We start from the raw sequence: 24,577 nt of genomic DNA, 5'->3' as shown, positions 1-24,577 counted from the left end.
TTGGAACTGTTTTTGCACACACTGTAAGCTGCTGTCTGTCAATTGGCGTCATGTCCGTCGTTTATCGACACTGAACCGAGCCACACGTGGTTTGACCGCAGCAGACGGAACCAGAACTGTGTAGGTTATGCTGTTGTGAACGTCTGCATCACGTCTTTAGCTGTGCGTCTCTCCTAACTTTTGGCAGTTATTTTTATTTTTGTGACTTTTTTTTTCCCCAGGGGAAAAGAACCCAAAAAAAGGTTGCCATGTCTACAAATTGCCATGCAAGCAAAAGCTGCCCGATCCCCACCAAAGTTCTGGTTAAGGATTTGTCCCAACTGCCTGACTTGTACAGCAGTACACCGGGCGGCACCTTGTTCTCCACCACCCCCGGAGGTAATGTAGCAAAGTGATACGGCAGCGGCACGGATAGTCTGCAGCTAGACGGGCATTTGTTATCTGTTGTTGCCGATTGAGTAAATGTTCACTAATGGGTTTGAAACGAGTGTTTAAGACGTGAGTTTCTATTTAATCTTGCCATCCTTACTCTAACCTGGTGCGAGAAAAGGACGAAATAAAAGTTCAATCGATCTTGCACTCGCTGCGTTTCTGGTGTAGCTTAAATCTGTGCAGTTTAGCTAAAATTAATTAGTTAAATTCAGGATTTGTGTGACTTGTGCAGTGTTGGTAAGTTCGAGCTCTCCTCGCCCATTGCCATGCGTCGCGCCGTATCACATGTCAGATCAGTCAGCGCGTAAACATTTTCAAGCATGATGCAAACTTTGTTTATTTGAGAGTAGGTCTGTAACTCTAACTGAAAAGCCTTTTCTCATTGCATTCAAACACGATAAGGAGTATCATCTTCGGTAAAGATGAAAATAAATGTCTTTTTCTTTCAGTGCTACTATCCCGGACCTGAATACTGAAATATTCGAAGCTAGGAAAAATTCTGGAAAAAATTAGTGAACATTGGAAGGGAAGTCGATTCACTTTTTGTACACTTCCAATCAGCTAGTTTTTGGAGCTGCAGTATTAGAACGAGTGATAATCCGGTGGTCGTGTGTAAGCATCTAAATAAAATTAGAATAGTAATTATTTTGTTCAGTGCTGGAGTGAAGTTAGTTAAGGAGATCGGATTGAACTTTGAACAACAGGCTTAATGCTAAACAGGCTGGAAGCGCAGAGGAGAATTTTAATGTGAGCTTTATTTCGAAACAATTACCGTGGAACGTAATGAAGGCAGATTAAGGTGATACAAATGGTTGCATATGTAAATGTATTTTTTCCGAGAGAATCTAACCATTAACCAATGATTTTCAATGGCATTACGACTTCACTGAATCCCCACTATCAACATCTGGAGTTAATCATTGACCAGAAGCTGACCTGGAACTAGACATACATGTACAGTGGCTACAAGAGCAGGCCAAAAACTAGGAATGCTGCAGTGAGTAACTCACCTGGCTCCCTATCCATAAGGCGCAAGTCACCAATATGATGGAATACTCCCCACTTGCCTGGATGAGTGCAGCTCCAACAATACTCAAGAAGCTTGGCAAGATCCCGGACAAAATTTGTTACTGGATCTCTCATGCACAATAAGTGGAATTGCAGTATAGTAATATCACTATACTGCTATTCCTAGTTTGTTTATACTGTCTTATTCAGAGTGAATTCAGGAGTATTTGAAAACCTTGTTGTAACTTGTGCAAACTTTACGAATGGAGTTGTTTTGGATCCATATGTTGTAATGACTGCTTGATGGTGCAAGTTAGAGTCATGCAGGAAAATGTCTGGGACAAAGCACAATATCATCTTCATGTCCCCTAGGAACATAGATAATGAGAATTAGATTACAATATTAAATTTCACTCTTATTTTAACTATTGCATTTTGAATAATTTGAAACAGGCCATTCAAGTTTATATTATTTTTGGATTTGTTAGATTCTTGTGAACAACCCACTTGTCCAAATGAGAACCAAAGGAAAGTGAAATGAGCAGGAAATAACATGATGTGTTCCTGTTTATTGGGTTTGAAGTTGTAGTGCACACAAATACTGGGGCAAAATGTGTTATGATAATATACTATAAGAAGGCTGTTGAGATTTTGAGAGGCTAAAATGCAGGTTTACATAAATAAAATACAAAAATGTTAAACTTTTTTCATTTGATCAAGGTAGATTACAGATTAAGGGGATAAATATTTACATATATAAATCTTCATCTCCAACAAGAGAAAATCTGTATTACTATCACTGAAGCTACCCCCCACTCCTACCCCCCCCCCCCCCAAAAAGATCAATGTCCTGGGGAGTACCATTGATCAGAACCTGAACTGGACTAGACAAAGCAAATACTGTGGCTACAAGAGTAACTCAGAGGGTAGGAATTCTGCAGTAACTCACCTGGTTCCCTAAAACCTGACAGCCAAACACCAGGCCCAAGTCAGGAGTGTGATGGAATACTCCCCAGTTGCCTGGATGAATGCAGCTCCAACAACACTCGAAGCTTAACACCATCCAGAACAAAGCAGCCTACTTGATTGGCATATGTTCTTATTCGATGTCATAACTTTCAGCTGTTTCTATTTGTTTCTGTGTTAATATAACGTAAGTTGCAACTTCTCTTTTTTACAACTGTTACATGTAGGTGAGGAATAATAGCAAAAAAAACCTTGCGTGTATTTAGCACTGTGCACATCTTTAGGATGCCCCAAAGGCTCATTAACTACGATGAATTGCTCTTGAATTCTAGTCTATGGTGTAACGTGGGAAAAATGACAATGGGCACAACACAGTTGTTTCAGGTTGATGTTAATATTTTTCTCTTCACAATGTGAATTTGCTTGATGGTAATTGAGCCTGAATAATATGCATTTTAATGTACAATTTTGCAGTTCTCTTCAAAACATTTTAGTTACCCACAATTCTTTGCAGTGCGGTACCCTGTAACTTTGTCTCCATGCAATCTTTGTTATACATAAAAATTTGGATTGCATTCCATTTGTAGTTACAGGTCACATTTCTGCTTAGTCTGAGTTTGAGACCTATTATTTCACTGCAGTAAGAAATAGGAATTGTTCTGACTTTTAGGTAGATGAAGCAGGAAGAAACTAACTTTCTCAGACTTATAAGTATTATTGAAATACAAGATTAACTGCTTCAACCTAAAGCAAAAAAAACAGAAAACAGACACAAACCACAATTAAAGATAGAAATTCATAACCTCAGAAAATTGTAACTTGTAATTATAATTTAAGTGAATATAGATTAAACTTCAAATTGAGCATTATTTCAACTACTACCCCATCTTACAGCAGGATAAAGAATTTATTTTTTTTAAATGTCCGTATTGGAGTAATTCGGTAGCTAGTTGTGCCTTTCCAATGTGTGCCATGTTTTAATCAATAATGCACAAAGCATAAGCCTGCTAAACATTGAAATTATGACAAGATCATTTAGTTTCTAAATACATGTGCAAAAGAGGGTCCTGAAACTACTCCAATATCAAATTTATATAAAACATATAATGTAAAGGTTACTTTTTTTGATCACTCGTTTTTAAAACCTAGGTTTTTATAGGAAGTATCCGTGCCCAGTTTTGGAAGTTGTTCACATCTGATTTTCCAATGCAGTTTTTTAAGCTTTCTTGGTAGACTAAATAACAGATGTTCTGCTCATTGTATTTACTGGATACTGTTTTTATGACAGCACAAGTGGTTTATTTTACTTTTGAAATATTTGAAAATTGCCAGTTGTCACTGGTATTTGGAAGTCTATTGTAAATATTGATAGTGTAAAATTATCAAGTGGCTATAATTGTAAGTGTTAGGTGTTATTAAGCAGTTTTCTCTTTTTCTTGTCTAGTAGTGACTGATGCTATTAAGTCAGGACAATTATTGTATTCTGATGTAAGGCCTGTTACCTGCTAAAGTTTTATGGCTCTAACTCCTAGAATTTAATATTCCCTAACTTTCAGTTTATCAGTTGGGGTTAACTGAAACTTGTTCATGTGCAAGTATAACTACTGATTTATCAGCTATTGGGAATTGCAAGCTTGTGGTTACAGTGTACTCTGCTGTTCATGACTGTCAGGGCACTGCAATGCCTGTGAAAATAAAAAGAACATTTACTTTGTTCTCTCACTGGCACTGCACAATTACTCTGTGCAAAAACTGTACAGTATATGAAAAGATAGATGATGTTATGAGAGGTCAGACTACTTAACATATAATGCCAGACAGTTTTGAGCAATGTTCAGTTCCATGTTGGGTTGTTAATCCTCCTGTGTTGTTCATTCTTTTACTCAGGGCATGAATTATATATGTGACTGTAGGAACACCCTATTTAAAATGCATGGCTTTGTCTTTCTTATGTGTGCTGATAAGGCATATCTCATGAGCTATGTGGATGATGCAAGCACTTTTCGTTGCTTTTCCTTCCTATTAAATGTAGTGAAAATAAATTGCATTACTTGTTTCTGACAGTTAACAGGGTAGCTCATCGTCAAGCAAGGCATTTGTTACATTTTTTATGTCATAATATTCTTTGAAGTTAATCAAATTAAATTGGATCTTTTAAAAACTTTTACAAAAGAGATTGTTCTTTCCATCTTTTTGTGAGTGAATATGCATGTGTTCACTTAATAGTCAGTAACCTAAAGTAGCTTTCTTTAAAAGCAAATTGTCATGTGGTATGAAATAATACAGGGCAATAAATGTTTTCATGCCTTTTGAAAGTTCAGTCATTTCAGATGTTGGCCCGCAATTGCATTTTAGATTTTGTGATCTTCAAGAAACAAAAGCTTCTCAGTGAAATTTAAAGAGCATTATTTTCTGGTAACCTCTATATAAAATGCATAGTTTTCCCCAAGTATAAGGTCCAATGTTTTAGACCAGCATCAAAGTATAATTGTGACTTGTGATTGACAAAGTTGTGCACAGTTCCTTTGGTTCTGAAATGGGAAAGAAATTCTGATAAAATTCCTTTTTGTGCAGTTGTACATTTTTGGGTATGCTGTTTTATTGATTGACCTACAAAACAAAAACTGCAAATCCTTGGCATCCTTTTTAAGGAAATTCAAATCTTCCTCATGTTCATCTCTTAGCCAACACCAGAACCACGCTAAGTAGTCTCTTATTAGTTCTTTCCTATTTTGCCCCCACAATAACAGTGCATTTTAACACAAAGTCCAATTATTTAAAAAAGTAATTTAAATTAAAATGTCACTCAGAACCACCTAAAGGAATCTTTTTAAATGTCACAACAGTGATAACGTTTTGATATTCCATTCCGCATCACTTTCAGCCAGTATGCTGAACTTGTGTCATTGTGTAGTGCTATATAAGTATTCCAGTTCAATGCTCCCATTTTCTAATATGCAGCTTTTAATATTGATTACAACTTAAAAGTGAAGATAGAAAAGGAACACAGAGCTTTAGTTTTGAATGCGCATTTGTACAGCTTGTGATTGTTTGTTTAATAATTTATGTAAGTTGATTGGATGAACTGGGTTTGTTTCATTTGAAAACAAGACGTTTGAGAAGAGACTTGATAAAGGTGTTTATAACCATTAGGGATTTAGACAGAACAGAAAGGCAGATTATTGCCTTTAGAAGTGCTGACGACCAAAGGACATAATTGAGGTGATTTTACAAGATTGAAAAGCACCAAATCATGTTGGGTTGGAATACTTGAGAGGATGTTGAAGGTAGATTCAATCCTAGCTTTCAAAAGGAAATTGGATAAGGAAAACAAATTCAGAGCTACCAGAAATGGGACAGCTATGCTGTCTTTCCAGAGAACTGACATGGCTCAATAGGTCAAATACCCCACTTCTGTGCTATAACTATTGTATAAGTTCAACCATGTGCAGGATCAGGACTGTCTAAATATGCTGGAACCCATACTCAATACTTGAGCTAATTGGCATTTGTAAGAGCATTTCATTTTGTTAGATAATCACCCAACTGCTGGTCCTTTTGATATATTCTTCAATTCTATATAGTTATGGATAATTGCTTTTGCATACAGTGCATTGTCATGTCTTTCAGCTACAACTACTGCGACTGTACGCAATAAGAAAAAGGACCATCTTTTAGCATGACCGCCAAAAACTACATAAATCTTCTCAATTCTGAATAAGAACATACAAAACTTGATACATTATGTACAGCTACTATATCCTGTAAGGTTTCTTCTTACAATATTTGCAATCCCGGTCAGTCTCTCAGTTTAATTAATAGTTATGATGTGAATGTGTAGACTTGGAAAGTTTCAAGGTCAATACTTGTTCTGTATTTCAAACCTAAATCGAGGCTACTTTTTGGTTATTTAAATCAATGTGGCTCAGTATTAGTCTCAGAATCAGAAAGATGTGGGTCCAAGTGTCTCTGGCGCTGAAACAAATAATCTAAACTGATTTTTCAATACAGTACATAGGAACGGCTATATTTTTGGATTTGTTGCTTTTTTTTTATTGAGCTACTAAACAAAGACCCCAGATCTTTGGCAAAATTGTTAAGGAGAGCCAAGTTTTTCCCCTGTCCAGTGAACATCCATCCCTCAGCCAACACCAGAAACAGACTAAGTAGTTATTTATTTCTCCTCTCCTATTTTGCTGGCTACTATACTACAATTGAAGAAGTAATTTAGTGGCATTAGGCCTATTTGACATTGTAAAAGCTGTGACATCATTGAAAGTCATCTCTTTGCTATTAGTGTCAGCGTCTTTGAATGATGCACAAATGAAATAATCTGTAGGAGTTGCTTCACATAATCAAGGTTTTACAGATTTTAAAGAAATGACTCCTTTGCCATTGAATACATAGTCAGGAAAGTTGTGGTAATAAGTATATCTCAAGGTGTATCATTGTCCATGTCATGAAGAATATCTGAATAAGTGAGCATATATGAAAGAAAAAATAAACTAAATATTTTCACTGTTTAACGCCAGGTACACGGATTATCTATGGTCGCAAATTCTTGATGGAATGCAGAAATTCTCCACTTGCTCGGACACCACCATCCTATCTTCCTCAGATCCCAGGTGTAACTATGCCACAACATTCAACTCTAGCCAAAGTTGAAGAACTCCAAGAACTTGAAACAGAGACCGAGAAAGAAACTCCAGGTGAGAATGAATCTCTTAAAAGGCTTTAGAAAACTTAAAATCAACTTTTTGAGTTTAGAGGCAAACAGTAGGAGAATATTTTTTGAAACTCTTGCCACAATTAACTTTAGAGAATATTTTATCTTATTATTTCTTCAATTATAATGAAAAAGAAATCTTATTGAAGGTTATCAAAAGAAAACGAAGTGATGAATGGTATAAAACAACAAATGGTAAAATCTAACGTCATCTACACATCCAGGCAATCTATAACTGGATTCTTCCTTCACAAGATAAATGACCATTCTTCACTCAAATTGACTTCAGTCTTGTTGGACATCGGCCTTATTATCTACCTAGTATCTAGCTAAGTTTTGATTGAAATCTAATGTTATCATCTCGAGAAGGTCTTCCTGGCTATCTGTTGTGGCTACTAATTAGTCTGTAACAAATGCTTCCTGTGATTTGTCTTAATTGTGCTCTTCACAACCAAGAATTTACGTCATCATGTCTTGACATCTCAGCAAATTTGGAAGTCTATGTTGAGTTTCTGTTTTGATCCTGTTAAGTATCTATCTTAAGATTCTTCCTGAATCTTCTCTTCATGAGTATGAAAAATCCTAGCTTATGTTTCCCTGAAGTTCATTTTTGTGACCCGTCTCCTTGCTGTTTTTTCCACTCTTAGGATCCCTGTGGAGAAAACAAAATCAAACTTTTAAAAACCAGTATAAACTGTGAATTGTCACTCAAATATTAAACATGTATGAGTTATCAATTAAATTGGTATTCTACCAAGTTGGATGGTATTTTTACTGGGCTGCCCACTCAGTAGATGTGACTCTAAACTTCAAATTGCATTCCAATTCCTTTAAAAGAGTAAGCCGCTGACTATCATCCAAAAATAGCTCCAAATTAATTACATTTCAGAGCCTGTTGTTGCAGCTCATTCCATGTACATACTGCCCTCTGTGAAAAAGTTGCCCCTTAGGAGCCTTTTAAATCTTTGACCCCTCACCCTAAACCTATGCTGTCAAGTTCTGGACTCCCTCCAACCCAGGGAGAAGACCGTGTCTATTTACCCTGTCCATGCCACTCATGATTTTATAAACCTCTATAAGGTCATCCCTCAGCCTCTGACGCTTCAGCCTATTCAGCCTCTCCCGATAAACTCAAACCCTCCAGCCCTGGCAATATCTTGTAAATCTTTTCTGAATGCTTTCAAGTTTCACAATATCCTTCCTAGAGAAGGTAAACCAGAGTTGTGCGCACTATTCTAAAAATGGCCTAACCAATGTCCTGTACAGCTGAAACATGACCTCCCAATTCCTATACTCCATGCTCTGACTAATAAAGGAAAGCATACTAAATGCCTCCTTCACTGTCCTATCTACATGATACTTTACTTTGAAAGAACTTTGAATCTGCACTCCAAGGTCTCTGTTCAGCAACTCTAACCAGGACCTTTAGCATTAAGTGTATAAGTCCTGTTCTGATTTGCCTTTCCAAAATGCAGCACCTCGCATCTTTTCTAACTTTCCACTTCTCAGCCCATTGGCCCAACTAATCAAGATCCCATTGTACTGAGGTAACCTTCTTCACTGTCCACTACACCTCCAATTTTGGTGTCATCTGCAAACTTGCTAACTATAACCTCCTATGTTCACATCCATGTCATTGTATATAAATGATGAAATACTGTGGACCCAGCACCTTGTGGCCACACCACACCAGTGTCACACACACACTGGTCACAGGCCTCTAGTCTGAAAACCCACCCTCCACTACCACCCTCTGTCTTCTATCTTCGAGCCAGTTCTCTATTCGAAAAGCTAGTTCTCCCTGTATTTGACATGATCTAACCTTGCTAACCAGTATTCCATGAGGAACCTTATTGAATGCCTTACTGAAGTTCATATAGATCACGTCCACTGCTCTGCCTCATCAATCCTCTTCGTTATTTCTTCACAAACTCAATCAAGTTTGTGAGACATAATTTCCCATGCATGAAAACCATGTTGATTATCCCTAATCAGTCTTGTCTTGCCTATCCAGATACATGTAAATCTTATCCCTCAGGATTCCCTTCAGCAACTTGTCCATCAGTGGTGTCAGGCTCACCGGTCTATAGTTCCCTTGCTTAGTTTACCCAAACATCGGGACATTGAGATCTTTTTTTGGATAATCCGAAATTTGGATAATTGGTGTTCGGATAACCAATGTTGCATTGTATTTCCCCACATTCTATATCTTCCATGTCCTTCTCCACAGTGTAAACTGTTGAAAAATACTCGTTTGGTATCTCTCCCATCTCCTGCGGTTCCACACATAAGCTGTCTTGCTGATCTTTGAGGGGTCTAATTACCTCCCTAGTTACCCTTTTGTCCTTAATGTATTAATAAAGTCCCTTTGGGATTCACCTTAACCCTATTTATCAAAGCCGTCTCATGTCCCCTTTTGCCCTCCTGATATCCCTCTGAAGTATACTCTTACTGCCTTTACACTCTTCTAAGGATCCCCTTGATTTCTGCTGTCTATACCTGACATATGCTTCCTCCTTTTTCTTGACCAAAACCTCAATTTCTCTAGTCATCCAGCATTCCCTACCAGCCTTGCCTTTCGCCCCAACAGGAACATACTGTCTCTGGACTCTCATCTCATTTTTGAAGACTTCCCTTTTTCCAACCGTCCTTTTTCCCGCGAACATCTGCACCCAATCAACTTTTCAAAGTTTTTGCCTAATACCATCAAAATTGGCCTCCATCCAATTTAGAACTTTAACTTTCAGATCCTGTCTATCCTTTTCCATCACTATTTTAAAACTAATAGAATTATGGTCACTGGTCCCAAAGTGCTTCCCAGCTGACACTTCAGTCACTTGCCCTGCCTTATTTCCTCAGAATAGGTCAAGTTTCGCACCTCCTCTCGTAGCTATATCCACATACTGAATCAGAAAGATTTCTTGTATCACTTAACAAATTCCTTTCCATCTAAACCCTTAATACTAGTCATATGGCACGGAAACAGACTCTTTGGTCAAACCAGTCCATGCTGACCATAATCCCAAACTAAACTTGTCCCATATCCTTCCAAATCTCTCATTCATGTACTTACGCAAATATCTGTTAAAAGTTGTAACTGTACCTGCATCTACCACTTCCTCTGAAAGTTCATTCTACCATGAACCACTTTCTGTATTTAAAAAGTTGCCCTTCCTTTTTTTAAATCTTTCTGCCCTCACCTTAAAAATATGTCCCCTAGTCTTGAATTCCCCGACCATAGGGAAAAGACACCTGTCATTCACCTTATCTATACCCTTCATGACTTTAAAAGCCTCTACAAGGTCACCTTTCACACTCCTATGTACCAGTGAAAAGGTCCCAGCATTCGAGCCTCTCCCTATAACTCAAACCTTTCATTCCCAGCAACATCCTGGTAAAGCTTTTCTGAACCCTCTCCAGCTTGATAAGGTCTGAGCAATGAAAGCAAGCATGCCAAACACCGCCTTATTCAGCTTGTCTATATGTGACGCAAACTTCAAAGTATTATGTACCTGAACTCCAAGGTCTCTCTGTTCCACAACATACCCAAGGCCATATTTTTAATTGTATGAGTCCTGTCCCTGTTTGTTTTACCAAAATGTAATACTTGCTCACATTTATCCAAATTAAACTCCATCCGCCACTCCTCAGCGTATTGGCCCACTCAATCATAGAATAAAGAACAGTACAGCGCAGTACAGGCCCTTCGGCCCTCGATGTTGCACCAACCTGTCATACCAATCTGAAGCCCATCTAACCTACACTATTCCATGTACGTCCATATGCTTGTCCAATGACGACTTAAATGTACTTATAGTTGGCAAATCTCCTACCGTTGCAGGCAAAGCATTCCATACCCTTACTACTCTGAGTAAAGAAACTACTTCTGACATCTGTCCTATATCTATCACCCTTCAATTTAAAGCTATGCCCCCTCATGCTCGCCATCGCCAATCTTGGAAAAAGGCTCTCCCTGTCCACCCTATCTAACCCTCTGATTATCTTGTATGTCTCTATTAAGTCACCTCTCAACCTTTTTCTTTCTAACGAAAACAGCCTCAAGTCCCTCAGCCTTTCCTCGTAAGACCTTCCCTCCATACCAGGCAACATCCTAGTAAATCTCCTCTGCACCCTCTCCAAAGCTTCCACATACATCTTATAATGCGGTGACCAGAACTGTACACAATACTCCAAGTGCGGCCGCACTAGAGTTTTGTACAGCTGTAGCATAGCCTCATGGTTCCAGACTTGATCCCTATATTAATAAAAGCTAAAATCAATACCTCCTTGTAATCTTAAATGATATGATTAATATCTGAGGGGTCTACATGTAAATAACTGAATCATCTAAGCAAGACAGTGATTTAGTTTTGAATGATTTATGTGCATAAAGTTATACCTGAGACATAAAGACAGAAATATAATTTACAATTACAACCATACCTCTCCAAAAGGATTCACAGTGAAGTGATCCTCGATTCTCCGATTGCTCCAAAGATCCTGTTGCTTGCTTGATTGTTCTGTGAAGAGCCAGAGGATGGTGAGAGGAGGAACGGTTTGAGGGCGAAAATATGTCTGAAAAAAAAATCCACAACAAAACTTGCTCTGAGCATAGCTCCAACAAGCCTCTGCATAGCTGACCCCACACCCCCAGCCCACTTAAAATCTGCATGGGAGTACATAAAAAAATATTAGTGGGATGGACTTCTGCCAGAACAAACAAACCTCTGCATGGTTTAAAGTTGTCACATGTTGAGAATTTGGCTGCACTATGATGCAGATTTAGAATCTTAAGGATGTGGGGAATGTAAATGTAAACTAAGCCTCTGATCCCAAATAGATTTCAATCCACTCAATAATAACCAAACTTATTTATGCAGCACCTTAAGTGTAATAAAATATTCAAAGGTGCTTCACAGGAGCATTGTAAAACTAAATTTAACACTGATCATAATTTGAAAGGGAAGTAAATTTGAAGGACTGTTGTAGAGCAAGAGAAGTGGAGAGATTTAGGGAGGGAATTCCAAACCTTAAGCACTTGACATGGTGCAGTGATTAAAATTGGAATGTTGAAGGACCAAAATTAGAGGGCAGATACGTGAGACGGTTCAGGGGCTTGCAGGGAATACGGATTTCGAGAGGGGCGAGTCAATTGAGGAATAAGAAAACAATTATTTTGGTATGCATTGTGGTCAGAAGCTCATCTCTGAATCAAATATGGTTATAGTCAGATTCAGCCTTTACCTGGGTCCCTGGCGCTGTGAGATAGCGGTGCTAAACTCTGTGCTACTGTGCCACCAAATCCTTGGGGGTCTTCTGAGGTAATGGTGGATATTGTTCGTAATGCTGGTTAGAGGAGTCTCAGCCAGCAAGACAGCAAGTCAAGAGGTATTGGTGAAGGATGATCAAAGGTCATTGTGAACAGTAAGGAGAGGGAGAGATTTCATCTTTGTCTGTATTCTGTTGGGGCTGTCGCTAGTGCTTTGACAAGACCTGCATTTCCCACTGTGACAGGATGGAAATCTGAATGAAGGAATTTAGATAAGATCCAGGAAAGATGGCAAAGGATTTATGAGGCTACAACATGTAGGTAGAGGCCATTTGGCCCATGAAGTCTGCATGAACCCTCCAAAGAGCATCCCACCCAGAGCCACATCCCTCACTCTATCCCCATAACCCCACATCTATCATGGACTTTAGAAAGGAGAGGGAAGCTGGGATAGAGCAGTAATGTACAAAAACGAAGGAGTTGAGGGTTTGAGTTTTTGAAGAATGGAAAGCTGATAGCAGGATTGAAGGAGATGACTACAGTTCCTGAGGGGAGAGAATCATTAACAGTATCAGCTAAAATGCGTAACAAAAAGCTATGTGACCAGCAGATTAGTGGGAAAATGGTTGAGGAAACACAGTTTAATGGAAAAAATTAACTCGATGAAGACTTGATATGGGATGTGGACTGTGGGAGACAAACTTTAAAAAAAAAAGAGAGTTCAGGGCTATGAGATCAGCCTGACTTGGAGTAAGTTTAGTCCAGTGGTAGTGAAATGCTGTACAAGAAAAGTTTTCCTTTTGCATTATTCTGTTTTGTGCAGAAAGTTCTTAAAACATAAAATATGTTTGTAAGATTGATAATTTTTTAATACTGTGTGGCATATTTCATTCATATCTTTGGTTGTTTGTAGTTTTTACACTCATGATAGTCACATGTATCAAATGATTTCATATGACCTGGAACCTTGTTTTGAAGTGCTTGATTAACAGAGTCATGGGGAAAGGTTAAAGTCTGCAAGTTGATATTTATAGTGGGCGTGTGAGCTGCAGCTTGTGCAGTAAACATTTCAGAACTGATCGTTGTACCTCACTACAGTTAAAATTTAACAGATTTATTACAGTCAATCAAGGTTTTAATATTGCTACTTTGATTCTACAGCTGGTCATTTTGCTTCAAATGGGATGTTGATGCAAGAACAGCAACAACAACTTGTACTTGTATGTCACCTTAGCATTGCAAAATGTCCCAAAGCACTTCACAGGAGCATTATAAAACAAAGTTTGATGCAATTCTACTGAGGAAAATATTGGTGCAGTTGGCCAAAGATTTAGTCAAAGAATTAGGTTTGAAGTAGCATCTTAAATAAGGAAAGAGAGATGGGAGATGATTGATAAGCACAAGTCTTTTGCAGCTGAAGATAAGCCACAAATGATCTGATTAAAATCAGGATGCCCAAGAAGTCCGAAGTAGAGGAGTGCAGCAAATTTGTAGGGTTTGGACTGGAGGAACTTACAGCATTTTCGGCCCTTGGTAGCTGAAGACACAGCCACCAATGATGGAATGATGAAAATCGGTAACGCTTAAGAAACCAGAATTGCAGAAATATCTGTTCCAAGGAAGGATCACTGCACCCAAAACTTTAACTCTGATTTCTTTTCACAGATGCTGCCAGACCTGCTGAGCTTATCCAGCAACTTCTGCTTTTGTTTCTGACTTTCGGCAACCACAGTACTTTTGGTTTTGCAGAAATATGTTGACAGGTTGTCAGGCTGATGGACACTCCAGCAATAGGGAGTGCCAAAGCCATGCAAGGATTTATAAGTGAATTTAAAAATTGAAATGTTGCTTAACCAATGAAGGTCAGCAAGCTTAGGGGTTGTGGGTGAAAAGTCCTGCAGGATGCAGACTGCAGTTTTGGATGATCTTGAGTTTATGGAGAGTAGATCTTGGAAAAGCAGCCAGGAGTGCCTTTGCAGAAGTTTGTTTATCCAGTACTGGATGTTGGACCATCAGCGTGACAGTTTAAAGACAGTGAAAGGGTCAAGAGAGATGGATTTAAGGTGAAACAGGGTGTTGTCAGTGGTCATGTGGAAACTGCTGCTATGTTTTCGAATGATATTACTGAGGGACATTATGTAGATCAAAAATAGGAAGTTTCCAAAGACAAATCCTCGAGGTCACCAGAGGTAATGGTGCAGACATGGGAAGAGAAGCCTTTGCAGCCAGTTCCCTGTTACAAGAAGATAAGAATAGAATAGGTAAGTGCTATCCCACATAGTTGGAAGTCAGTGGACAGGCATTAGAATGGAATGGAGTGGTCAGCACTATTAAAAGCTGCAGACAGTCCAGGAAAGTTAAAGAGGTACTCTTTTATTCAAGTTTATGTGGCTTTGCTCAGAACATTCTCAGTGCTGTGATGGGCAAAGGCCTAAATGAAAGATTCAGACATGAAGTTCCAAGAAGGATGAGCATGGTCAGGAAGACAACAGAATTGCTTTAATTCGCACCTGTTGGCATCTGACTATAGTGTTCCTGGTCACCGTCTAAAACGTTGCTGTTTTGTTCAGTAAATTACAGAACATGTTCAGATTTCTGTAAGCATCATATGTCTCTAGAAATTAAATTTATGTCCTTTATTATACTTTCTCCCATTTAGCAAATCTTCGCAGGAGTTATACACTTAATGGTAAGGTCCTAGGGATTGTTGCTGAAAAAAGAGACTTTGGATTACAGATTCATAGCTCCTTGAAAGTGGAGTCCCAGATAGATAGGATAGTGAAGAAGGCTTTATCAGTCAGAGTATTGAGTACAGGAGTTGGGAGGTCATGTTGCGGCTGTGCAGGACATTGGTTAGGCCACTGTTGGAATATTGCGTGCAGTTCTGGTCTCCTTCCTATCAGAAAGATGTTGTGAAACTTGAAAGGGTTCAGAAAAGATTTACAAAGATGTTGCCAGGGTTGGAGGATTTGTGCTATAGAGAGAGGCTGAACAGGCTGGGGCTGTTTTCCCTGGAGTGTCGGAGGCTGAGGGGTGACCTTATAGAGGTTTACAAAATTATGAGGGGCATGGATAGGATGAATAGACCAAGTCTTTTCTCTGGGGTGGGGGAGTTCAGACCTAGGGGACATAAGTTTAGGGTGAGAGGGGAAAGATGTAAAAGGGACCCAAGGAGCAATTTTTTCAGGCAGAGGATGGTGGAATGGGCTGCCAGAGGATGTGGTGGAGGCTGGTACAATTGCAACATTTTAAAAGGCATTTGGATGGGTATATGAATAGGAAGGGTTTGGAGGGATATATGCTGGGTGCTGGCAGGTGGGACTAGATTAGTTTGGGATATCTGGTCGGCATGGACGGGTTGGACCGAAGGGTCTGTTTCTGTGCTGTACATCTCTATGACAGGAATTTCTTCCTAGAAAGTACAGGTCTCAACAATTTGTTGTGCAAAAGAACTTTTTTTTTTAAATGTACTCATACTAAATGTATCCAAGTCATTATACAAATCAAAGTATCAATGTAATTATTTTATCATTGCTCTGGTTCAAAAGACAAGTGTGCAATCCAGAATGAAAGTCTCTTGTACTGCCCCTACCTGAAGAGATTAGTGAAAAATACCTGCAAACCAGAACGGTATTCAGTGAGGCTAGGACGCTTCCAGGAGAGTTTCCTAATTAGTCATAGAGGAAAACACTTGGGTTCAAAAAAAACTACTGAGTGATTGGAATGATGATCAGAAAAGTAGGTCGGAAATTAGGCTGGTTTCCTAATGGTGATGTCGTGATCATCATAAGAGGTGCAAGGACCTTAAATCTCCTGCCTTTAATGTTAAGTTTCAGTATGAAGAACAACTTGTGGGAGGAGATACCAGAGGATGATTAATTCCAATGCATTAAACCCAACAGAGTGGGGAAGGGAGGGGTGAAAGAGAATTGATGCACATGCATGTAAAACATTGTTTTCGAAAGAAAACACCGCTAATGTATTGGGGTGACCACAACCAATGCAGGTTAAATACTGCTATGATGCATTTAATTCATAACCTGCCAACTAATCAAAAGCTGATAATTTGCAGCCAGTGATTTTCATTTGCTTATGTAAGTGCAATTAAGATAAACCTATGTGCAAAGCAGTTGTTTTCTCTTTGTACACTTTAAGATGTTCCCAAAGCTTTTGCATGTGCTGAGTGTTTTTCATTTTGGTTTCCAATAATCTGCTGATGAAATATAAGCTGTTGACAGTTGCTATTTTAACTGAGGACATGATGCTACTGCTTATCTTTATCGACCAAAGAAAACATGTTGTTTCATGTGCTGTAGAGGTTTCATTTAAGCAGAGCTGAAATCAGCTGCTTGAGCGTTGCTTGGAATAGAATGTGCTATCCAATGTCCAGCATTTAGAGTTTTGTTCAAACAAGATATTCTATAAAAATAAAATTAAGATTCAGTATTTGAATTTCTGAGGTTAAATTTATCCATTTACAGAGATGGAGACATGATCTGACCTGAACCAAAGTGAAAATTTTGAGCTGGAAATGCCATCTGTGGAAATGCAGTTTGGGAAGTCTGTGCTCCCCAAATATGATGTTTGGAAGATTAAGCAAAGTGAATGAAGCTTTCTTTTGGGGAAAAAAACCATAAAGTTGAGCAATTTAATGCAGCCCCCTATTTTGTCATTTGAAATTGTCATTTTTAAGTCTTTGAACCATTCAAATGATGCTAAAGACTTGAGGGCTGACTTCAGACCGAGAGCAAAGGACTAATCTTCTCTTGTTTTCAATTTCTAGCTGATGATGCTCAATTTGAAATGGATATTTAAGCGGTCTCCTGGATGAAGAGGACTGTTCTCTTGACTGAAACATTTTTGTTTATTGAGGAGAAATTATTCTGAAAAGTTGTGAAGCTGATGTCTTCAGCAATGGAAGTGTAATACTTTGTACATTCACTGATTTACAGTTGGGGAAGGGATGACTGAATTGGTGCTTGTTATTTCATGCTGCTTTTCTGCAGGAGATCTTGTAAATTTGTCTTTGGTTAAAAGTTTGGATTAATGGTTTCCAGATAAAGTGTTGACTTGGTCTTTAATTTCGTTTTACTGACTTTATAAGTTTTCATCTGACTGTAAAGAATCCAGTAGCCCATTATCATCATGCAGCAATAAGAATAATGACTAGCTGTATCTGGTGTGTTGATTTAATCACTCAAAAGCCACCTTATCTTCTCTAGCAGTTCTAACTATAATATGCTGCAGTGGGCTTTGCTGTGAATCAGCAACAGCAGGGGCAGTAGGTGATGTATTGATTCTCCTGTTAATTCTGGAAGTTTCTTTATGATAGTAATTGGAGTGCTGACGTCAATAAGGATGCTACATTATTATCTCCTTGTAACTAATATTCTTATGTAAACTACATTTATGCACAAACTGTAAATAAAGAAAAACAAACTTACATTTACTTAACATCTTTAATAACTATAGAATATCCTAGAGTGCTTTACAATCAATGAAGTTCCTTTAGGAAAATGGTCACTATTGTTACAAAGGCAACTTGTTTGTCATAAACTCACTGCTGTTTCTTTTGATGCTATCACTTTCATGGCTTGGAGAATCGATTCTTGACAGTTAATAGTTCAGTTGCTCATTCCTTCTCATTAATGGGGTTCCTTGATCAAACACACAGATGTGCTTGACGCCAACACACAGAATTCAGATTTTAATCCTATTATCTGCATCGTGTTAAATTGGATTAGTAGTTTTTTTTTTTAAAACATTTGTCAGCCAGACCTAATGCCAGTCAAAGAATTAAAGTTGAATCTCCGTATTTAATAGCAGCTTTGGAAAACACATACACTTTTTTTTTTCATATTGCAAAACTAATGTTTGAAGCAAAAGAAAAACTTGCATTTTTATAGGTCATAGTCATAGTCATAGTCCTACAACATGGAAACAGATCCTTCGGTCCAACCAGTCCATGTTGAACATAATCCCAAACTAGTCCTACTTGCCTACTCCTGGCTCATATCCCTCCAAAACTTTTCTATTCATGTGCCACGTGATAGAGAGTCGAGGAATAGGGAGAGAGAACAGTTAAATGCGTGGCTACAGGGATGGTGCAGGAGGGAGGGATTCTGGTATCTGGATAACTGGGGTTCTTTCTGGGGAAGGTGGGACCTCTATAAACAGGATGATCTACACCTGAACCTGAGGGGCACCAGTATCCTTGGGGGGAGGTTTGCTAGTGCTCTTGGTGGGGGGTTTTAAACTAACTCTGCAGGGGCATGGGAACCTAGGCTGTAGCTTTAGGGTGCAGGACCTGGAGTGTAGAGGGGTTAGGAACATGGCATCAATCTCAAAGGAGGGTGCTTGTAAACAGGAAAGTGTCTTGAAGTGTGTATACTTCAATGCAAGAAGTATACGAAATAAGGTAGGTGAACTTGCAGCGTGGGTTGGTACCTGGGATTTCGATGTGTATTACGGAGACATAGGTAGAACAGGGACAGGATTGGCTGTTGCAGGTTCCAGGGTTTAAATGTTTTAGTAGGGTCAGAGGTGGGGGTAAAAGAGGGGGAGGTGTGGCATTGCTTGTCAAAGATAGTATTACAGCGGTGGAAAGGACGATGGATGAAGACTCGCCATCTGAGGTAGTTTGGGCTGAGGTTAGGAAAAGGAAAGGTGAGGTCACCCTATTAGGAGTTTTCTACAGGCCTCCTAATAGTCCTAGAGACGTAGAAGAAAGGATTGCGAGGATGATTCAGGAGAAGAGTGAAAGTAATAGGGTGGTTGTTATGGGGGACTTCCAGTTATTGACTGGGAAAGCTATAGCTCGAGTTCGTTAGATGGGTCGGTGTTTGTCCAATGTGTGCAGGAGGGTTTCCTGACACAATATGTAGACAGGCCAACAAGAGGTGAGGCCATACTGGATTTGGTTCTGGGTAACGAACCAGGCCAGGTGTTAGAATTGGAGGTAGGTGAGCACTTTGGGGACAGTGACCACAATTCGGTGACTTTTACTCTAGTGATGGAGAGGGATAAGTGTGCACTGCAGGGCAAGAGTTATAGCTGGGGGCAGGGAAATTATGATGCGGTGAGGCACGACCTAGGATGCGTTGCTTGGAAAAGTAGGCTTCAAGGCATGGGCACAATTGATATGTGGAGCTTGTTCAAGGAGCAACTATTGAGTGTCCTTGATAAGTATGTACCTGTCAGGCAGGGAGGAAAGAGTCGTGTGAGGGAGCCGTGGTTTAATAAGGAATTGGAATCCCTTGTTAAATGGAAGAGGGCGGCCTATGTAAAGACGAGGCGTGAAGGTTCAATTGGGGCGATTGAGAGTTATAAGGTAGCCAGGAAGGATCTGAAGAGAGAGCTAAGAGCAGCAAGGAGGGGACATGAAAAGTCCTTAGTTGGTAGGATTAGGGAAAACCCTAAGGCTTTCTATAGGTATGTCAGGAATAAAAGAATGACTAGGGTAGAAATAGGTCCAGTCAAGGATAGTTGTGGGAAGTTGCGTGTGGAGGCTGAAGAGATTGGGGAGACACTGAATGAATACTTTTCGTCAGTATTCACTCGGGAACAGGACATTGTTGCCGATGTGAATATTGAGTCTCAATTAATTAGAATGGACGGCTTTGAGGTATGTAGGGAAGAGGTGTTGGAAATTCTGGAAAGGGTGAAAATAGATAAGTCCCCTGGGCCTGATGGCATTTATCCTAGGATTCTCTGGGAAGCAAGGGAGGAGATTGTAGAGCCATTGGCCTTGATTTTTATGTCCTCGTCTACAGGAATAGTGCCAGTAGACTGGAGGATAGCAAATGTGGTTCCCTTGTTCAAGAAGGGGAGTAGGGATAACCCTAGTAACTATAGGCCGGTGAGTCTCATTCTATTGTGGGCAAAGTCTTAGAGAGAATTGTAAGGGATAGGATTTATGAACATCTGGATAGGAATAATGTGATCAAGGATAGTCAGCATGGTGTGGTGAAGGGCAGGTCGTGCCTCACAAACCTTATTGAATTCTTTGAGAAGGTGACTAAGGAGGTAGACGAGGGTAAAGCAGTAGATGTGGTGTATATGGAATTTAGTAAGGCGTTTGATAAGGTTCCCCATGGTAGGCTACTGCAATAAATACGGAGGTATGGCATTGTGGGTGAGTAGGAGGTTTGGATTAGGAATTGGCTGGCTAGAAGAAGACAGAGGGTAGTAGTTGATGGTAAAGGTTCATCTTGGAGTGCAGTTACTAGCGGTGTTCCGCAAGGATCTGTTTTGGGACCATTGCTGTTTGTCATTTTTATAAATGACCTGGAGGAGGGGTTAGAAGGTTGGGTGAGCAAGTTTGCGGATGATACGAAAGTCGGTGGAGTTGTTGACAGTGAGGAAGGATGTGTCAGGTTACAGCGGGATATAGATAAGTTGCAGAGCTGGGCAGAAAGGTGGCAAATAGAGTTCAATGTAGGTAAGTGTGAGGTGATTCACTTTGGTAAGAGTAACAAAAAGACAGGGTACTGGGCTAATGGTTGGATACGTGGTAGTGTGGATGAGCAGAGGGATCTTGGTGTCCATGTACACAGATCTCTGAAAATTGCCACCCTGGTAAATAGTGCGGTGAAGAAGGCATATGGCGTACTGGCTTTTATTGGTAGAGAAATTGAGTTCCGGAGTACTGAGGTCATGTTGCAGTTGTATAAGACTCTGGTGTGGCCGCATCTGGAGTATTGTGTGCAGTTTTGGTCGCCATACTATAGGAAGGATGTGGAGACACTGGAATGGGTGCAGAGGAGCTTTACTAGGATGTTGCCTGGTATGGTAGGAAGATCGTATGAGGAAAGGCTGAGGCACTTGGGGCTGTTTTCATTGGGGAAAAGAAGGTTTAGGGGTGACTTGATAGAGGTGTACAAGATGATTAGGGGTTTAGATAGGGTTGACCATGAGAACCTTTTTCCACGTATGGAGTCAGCTATTACGAGGGGGCATAGCTTTAAATTAAGGGGTGGTAGGTATAGGACAGATATTAGGAGTAGATTCTTTACTCAGCGAGTCGTGAGTTCATGGAATGCCCTGCCAGTAGCAGTGGTGGACTCTCCCTCTTTATGGGCATTTAAACGGGCATTGGATAGGCATATGGAGGATAGTGGGCTAGTGTAGGTTAGGTGGGCTTGGATCGGCGCAACATCGAGGGCCAAAGGGCCTGTACTGCGCTGTATTTTTCTATGTTTATTCAAATGTCTTTGAAATGTTGTAATTGTACGCACATCCACCACTTTCTCAGGAAGTTCATTCCACATGGGAAGCCCACCCGCTTTGTCAAAAATTTGCTTCATGTCTTTAAATCTCTTTCCTCTCACCTTTTAAAAATATGCCCCCTATCTTGAAATCTCCCATTTTAGGAAAAGCCACTACCATTAACTCTATCTATACCTCTCATTATTTTATAATCTTCTATCAGATTGCCTCTCAATCTCCTATGTTCCAATGAAAAAAAGTCCCAGCCAACCAGCCTATCTTTATAACTCAAACCTTCCATACCTGGCAACATTCTGGTAAATCTGAACTCTTTCCAGCTTGATGATAATCTTCCTATAACTGGGCGACCACAACTGGACATAGTATTCCAGAAGAGGTCTCACCAATGTTCTGTATAACCTCAACATGACTTTCTAACTCCTTTACTCACAAGACTGAACAATAAATGCAAGCACGCCAAATACTTTTTTAGCCACCTTGTCTATATGTGATACAAATTTCAAAGAATTATGTAACTACTCCCCTCAGTCCCTCTTCTACAAAACTACCCAAGGCTCTACTATTAATGGTGTAAGCGCTACCCTTGTTTGTTGTACCAAAATACCTCGCATTTATCCAGGCATGAACTTCATCTGACATTTTTCAGTCCATTGAAGAGGTTTTGAAGCATATTCATTTTAGTGTTGCAGAGAACGTGGCAGCCAATTTACACATAACGTAATACTGTGTCTTTGTGATACAAACAAAAAATGCTAGACATCAGGTTTCATACCATATATGGAGACAGAAACACAGTTAATGTTCCAAGTCAAATTACTCTCTATAGATGTAACTTAACTTTCACTCCCTGTCTGAAGAATCTACTAGCCTCTTCCTGGGCTCTTAATAAACCTGATCCTTAAGTCCCACTACCCTGGTCATGAAAAGAATCGATGATTTAAATCAATGTCCCTGATTTACCCCTCTGATGGAGCCAAGTTAACAGAAAACGGTAGTTGTTTTCTCTTAACAAAGATTACTATTTATTACAATTCTCATCACAAATAAACAACTATGAACTAGGTGAAAGTCACCATATTCCGAGAGGGCTGCTACTCTCATTAGAGAAACAACTAGCAATAGATTTACTTGAGGGTCACCACATCTCAGGCAAGGGGCAAGGTTGACAAGGTAGGACCTGCATGCTGACCTTGGGTGGAATTGAGCCAGCCCTGTTGGGGTGTCTCTGCATTGCAAACCAGCTGTCCAAACAACTGAGCTAACAAAGCTTTGGATTTTTAAGGAAGGCAGATCTTAAGTTGAACAGGATTTGTAAGTATGTTAAGTAACTAGCCAGTAATGATATAACCCAACCAACAAATGTATTTAGTACATCATTTATAAGCAAGCAATGAAAATCAATAAATGATGCCACTGGCATCATCACCTTTCAGTCTATTTGAGAGTAGAGTATGCAGGAGAATTGCAGTCATCATTGATTTAGTGGGGGAAAGGCTAATTATGATCCAATTATGTTTAGTAAGGAGACCTCAAGTTCTAGAAAAGTGTACAGCAACATAATGAATCGTATGAGTCACTTACTCCATAAGTTGCTCTTTGTTTTGTGATTCTGCAGCATCCATGCATTGATATGTGCCATGCCAATGCCTCTAGTGAGTAACATTGCCCAGTTAATGGGTCAGGTTCAATGCTGGTAGTGGCTAGTTAGACAAGGAAATAAGCCTGTCAAAAAACAAGGATTATTCTATTTGTCTCTCATTTAAATCAATGTAATCTTCAAACTGTGATTACATGTGGCCCTGACAGAATTTTGAAAATTGAGGTGTTTTTACAATACATTAAAGCTTTATCAATACCAGAAAATGACATTCCATCTATTTTAGATTTATCTGAGGAAGATATTCAGCTAAGTCCACGGGATGTTTGGGGTATGGATTGCAATGCACTGCATAAGAAGCTAGGCATGTTTTAGCTTGAATGTTCAGCTGTTTCCAAAAAAAAAACTTGTAACAGTTGCTGATATTTCTGGGAGGTACTGTAAACCTCTGGATTACATCAAACAAGATCCTCTTTATTGTCAATTAAGTTTTTTCATTCAGTTTAAAGTTTGCCTATTGGCATGACAGTACAGAGTTAACTGCAGGAAGGATAAAATTGACTAGTGCACTTAGAATCATAGAATCCCTATGTGCGGAAACAGGCCATTTGGCCTAACAAGTCCATACCGACCCTCTGAAGAGTAACTCCCCCAGACCTCTTACCTTACCCTATTACTCGTGCATTAGTCAGGGGTAAACGTACTCGCTTACACGTCCCTGAACACCATGGACAATTTAGCTTGGCCAATTCATCTAACCTACACATCTTCGGATTGTGGGAGAAAACCAGAGCACCCGGAGGAAACCCACACAAACACAGAAAATGTGTAAATGCCACACAGACATTTGCCCAAGGCTGGAATTGAACCAGAGTCTCTGGCGCTGAGAGGCAGCAGTGCTAAACATGGAGCCACCATGCCACCCAATTTGAGGATATGGAATGGCATAAATATTTATTTACACTTAAGGCATTTATTTAAACATATTCTTATTTGCTTAATCAAATCTACTTTCACATCTCAATGTGACAAATTTGTGTTCCCGCGCTGGAGAAAATAATTTGCTTTATATTTGACAACATAAAACGTCAAGTTATTCTGAGGTATTTTGAATAAGCTTCCTTAAGTGGTATTGATTCTTTAGGTTCTTTTCCACAGTTTGTTTACTTATGGTTGCAGTCTGAACTATGTACAGGTTATAAAAGTGCTCCTCTTATATGGGCACTTCCAATATCCAAAACTTTCAGTCTTTACAAACTCTAGTCTGTCGAACTCCATCTGTTGTTTTCACAATTTGTTCCAGGAAGGAAGTATTTAAGTTCAGATAAAGGAATTGACCGTTTGAAACCAC

General features: G+C 39.5%; 1 protein-coding gene across 2 annotated transcripts; it reads left to right on the top strand.

The window, feature by feature from the left end:
- LOC122556646 (eukaryotic translation initiation factor 4E-binding protein 3-like) lies at positions 1–17,844 on the top strand. Of its 2 annotated transcripts, XM_087995345.1 has the most exons (4): positions 1–120; positions 222–378; positions 6,939–7,115; positions 17,185–17,844. In XM_087995345.1, the coding sequence occupies exons 2-4, from the start codon at positions 249–251 to the stop codon at positions 17,214–17,216; spliced, it is 339 nt and encodes a 112-aa protein (XP_087851471.1). In that variant the 5' UTR covers positions 1–120; positions 222–248; the 3' UTR covers positions 17,217–17,844. The 2 variants fall into 2 exon arrangements, with proteins under 2 accessions (XP_087851471.1, XP_043559549.1); XM_043703614.2 differs by lacking the exon at positions 1–120 and having other exon boundaries at positions 127–378.
- The last annotated feature ends 6,733 nt before the right edge of the window (positions 17,845–24,577 follow it).

Source organism: Chiloscyllium plagiosum, unplaced genomic scaffold, assembly GCF_037043375.1.
Source record: "Chiloscyllium plagiosum isolate Xiang-an unplaced genomic scaffold, Cpla_swu_hap1 HiC_scaffold_16, whole genome shotgun sequence".
NCBI lineage: Eukaryota > Metazoa > Chordata > Chondrichthyes > Orectolobiformes > Hemiscylliidae > Chiloscyllium > Chiloscyllium plagiosum.
This window is presented reverse-complemented; position numbering and strand designations above follow the sequence as displayed.

Excerpts from the sequence above, each read along its gene's own strand:
- LOC122556646 (XM_087995345.1), top strand. The coding sequence starts at position 249 with ATGTCTACAAATTGCCATGCAAGCAAAAGCTGCCCGATCCCCACCAAA. Across the intron at positions 379-6,938 it reads GTTCTCCACCACCCCCGGAG|GTACACGGATTATCTATGGT; the intron begins GTAATGTAGCAA and ends GTTTAACGCCAG. Across the intron at positions 7,116-17,184 it reads GACCGAGAAAGAAACTCCAG|CTGATGATGCTCAATTTGAA; the intron begins GTGAGAATGAAT and ends TTCAATTTCTAG.